General features: G+C 44.4%; 1 protein-coding gene across 1 annotated transcript; it reads right to left on the reverse strand.

Moving 5' to 3' along the window:
• Positions 1–841: 841 nt before the first annotated feature.
• Positions 842–2,245, reverse strand: LOC141023432 (uncharacterized). The gene is made up of 2 exons (XM_073500409.1): positions 1,191–2,245; positions 842–1,086 (listed from the first exon to the last, which is right to left on the reverse strand). Exons 1-2 carry the CDS (start codon positions 2,023–2,025, stop codon positions 1,073–1,075), a joined length of 849 nt encoding a protein of 282 aa, XP_073356510.1. The 5' UTR covers positions 2,026–2,245; the 3' UTR covers positions 842–1,072.
• Between the last annotated feature and the right edge of the window lie 537 nt (positions 2,246–2,782).

The following is a 2,782-nucleotide window of genomic DNA, read 5'->3' on the forward strand; positions in this document are numbered from 1 at the left end:
TTCAGGTTGAAGTTTCTTGACATAAGCATCGCATCCCCAAACTTTCAGAAACGACGGCTTAGGTTTCTTCCCAAACCATAATTCATACGGTGTCGTCTCAACGGATTTCGACGGAGCCCTATTTAAAGTGAATGCGGCAGTCTCTAAAGCATAGCCCCAAAATGAGAGCGGTAGATCGGTAAGAGACATCATAGATCGCACCATATCCAACAGAGTGCGATTACGACGTTCGGACACACCGTTTCGCTGAGGTGTTCCAGGCGGCGTGAGTTGTGAAACTATTCCACATTTCCTTAAGTGTGTACCAAATTCGTGACTTAGATATTCTCCTCCACGATCTGATCGTAAGAACTTTATTTTCCTGTCACGTTGATTCTCAACCTCACTCTGAAATTCCTTGAACTTTTCAAAGGTTTCAGACTTGTGTTTCATTAGGTAGACATACCCATATCTACTTAAATCATCAGTGAGAGTGAGAACATAACGATAGCCTCCGAGAGCCTCAACACTCATTGGACCGCACACATCGGTATGTATGATTTCCAATAAGTTGGTTGCTCGCTCCATTGTTCCGGAGAACGGAGTCTTGGTCATCTTACCCATGAGGCATGGTTCGCACGTGTCAAATGATTCGTAATCAAGAGACTCCAAAAGTCCATCTGCATGGAGCTTCTTCATACGCTTGACACCAATGTGACCAAGGCGGCAGTGCCACAAGTATGTGGGACTATCGTTATCAACTTTACATCTTTTGGTATTCACACTATGAATATGTGTAACATCACGTTCGAGATTCATCAAGAATAAACCATTGACCAGCGGGGCATGACCATAAAACATATCTCTCATATAAATAGAACAACCATTATTCTCGGATTTAAATGAGTAGCCATCTCGCATTAAACGAGATCCAGATACAATGTTCATGCTCAAAGCTGGCACTAAATAACAATTATTGAGGTTTAAAACTAATCCCGTAGGTAAATGCAGAGGTAGCGTGCCGACGGCGATCACATCGACCTTGGAACCATTCCCGACGCGCATCGTCACATCGTCCTTTGCCAGTCTCCGCTTATTCCGCAGTTCCTGTTTTGAGTTACAAATATGAGCAACCGCACCGGTATCAAATACCCAGGAGCTACTACGAGTACTGGTAAGGTACACATCAATTACATGTATATCACATATACCTTTGGTGTTGCCGGCCTTCTTGTCCGCTAAGTATTTGGGGCAGTTCCGCTTCCAGTGACCACTTTTCTTGCAATAAAAGCACTCAGTCTCAGGCTTGGGTCCATTCCTTGGCTTCTTCCCAGTAACTGGCTTACCGGGCGCGGCAACTCCCTTGCCGTCCTTCTTGAAGTTCTTCTTGCCCTTGCCTTTCTTGAACTTAGTGGTTTTATTCACCATCAACACTTGATGTTCCTTTTTGATTTCTACCTCCGCTGATTTCAGCATTGAATATACCTCAGGAATGGTCTTTTCCATCCCCTGCATATTGAAGTTCATCACAAAGCTCTTGTAGCTCGGTGGAAGCGACTGAAGGATTCTGTCAATGACCGCGTCATCCGGGAGATTAACTCCCAGCTGAGACAAGCGGTTGTGTAACCCAGACATTCTGAGTATGTGCTCACTAACAGAACTATTTTCCTCCATTTTACAGCTGAAGAACTTGTCGGAGACTTCATATCTCTCGACCCGGGCATGAGCTTGGAAAACCATTTTCAGCTCTTCGAACATCTCATATGCTCCATGTTTCTCAAAACGCTTTTGGAGACCCGGTTCTAAGCTGTAAAGCATGCCACACTGAACGAGGGAGTAATCATCAACACGTGATTGCCAAGCGTTCATAACGTCTTGGTTCTCTAGGATTGGTGCTTCACCTAGCGGTGCTTCTAGGACATAATCTTTCTTGGCAGCTATGAGGATGATCCTCAGGTTCCGGACCCAGTCCGTATAATTGCTGCCATCATCTTTCAGCTTGGTTTTCTCTAGGAACGCGTTGAAGTTGAGGACAACGTGGGCCATTTGATCTACAAGACATATTGTAAAGATTTTAGACTAAGTTCATGATAATTAAGTTCATCTAATCAAATTATTCAATGAACTCCCACTCAGATAGACATCCCTCCAGTCATCTAAGTGAAACATGATCCGAGTTAACTAGGCCGTGTCCGATCATCACGTGAGACGGACTAGTCAAGATCGGTGAACATCTCCATGTTGATCGTATCTTCTATACGACTCATGCTCGACCTTTCGGTCCTCCGTGTTCCGAGGCCATGTCTGTACATGCTAGGCTCGTCAAGTCAACCTAAGTGTATTGCGTGTGTTCCGAGGCCATGTCTGTACATGCTAGGCTCGTCAACACCCGTTGTATGCGAACGTTAGAATCTATCACACCCGATCATCACGTGGTGCTTCGAAACAACGAACCTTCGCAACGGTGCACAGTTAGGGGGAACACTTTCTTGAAATTATTATAAGGGATCATCTTACTTACTACCGTCGTTCTAAGCAAATAAGATGCAAAACATGATAAACATCACATGCAATCAAATAGTGACATGATATGGCCAATATCATTTTGCTCCTTTGATCTCCATCTTCGGGGCGCCATGATCATCTTCGTCACCGGCATGACACCATGATCTCCATCATCATGATCTCCATCATCGTGTCTTCATGAAGTTGTCACGCCAACGATTACTTCTACTTCTATGGCTAACGCGTTTAGCAATAAAGTAAAGTAATTTACATGGCGTTATTCAATGACACGCAGGTC

The sequence above is a fragment of the Aegilops tauschii genome, chromosome 5 (genome assembly GCF_002575655.3).
Source record: "Aegilops tauschii subsp. strangulata cultivar AL8/78 chromosome 5, Aet v6.0, whole genome shotgun sequence".
Lineage (NCBI taxonomy): Eukaryota > Viridiplantae > Streptophyta > Magnoliopsida > Poales > Poaceae > Aegilops > Aegilops tauschii.

Coding starts and splice junctions, on each gene's coding strand:
- LOC141023432 (XM_073500409.1), bottom strand. CDS start 2,025: ATGGCCCACGTTGTCCTCAACTTCAACGCGTTCCTAGAGAAAACCAAG.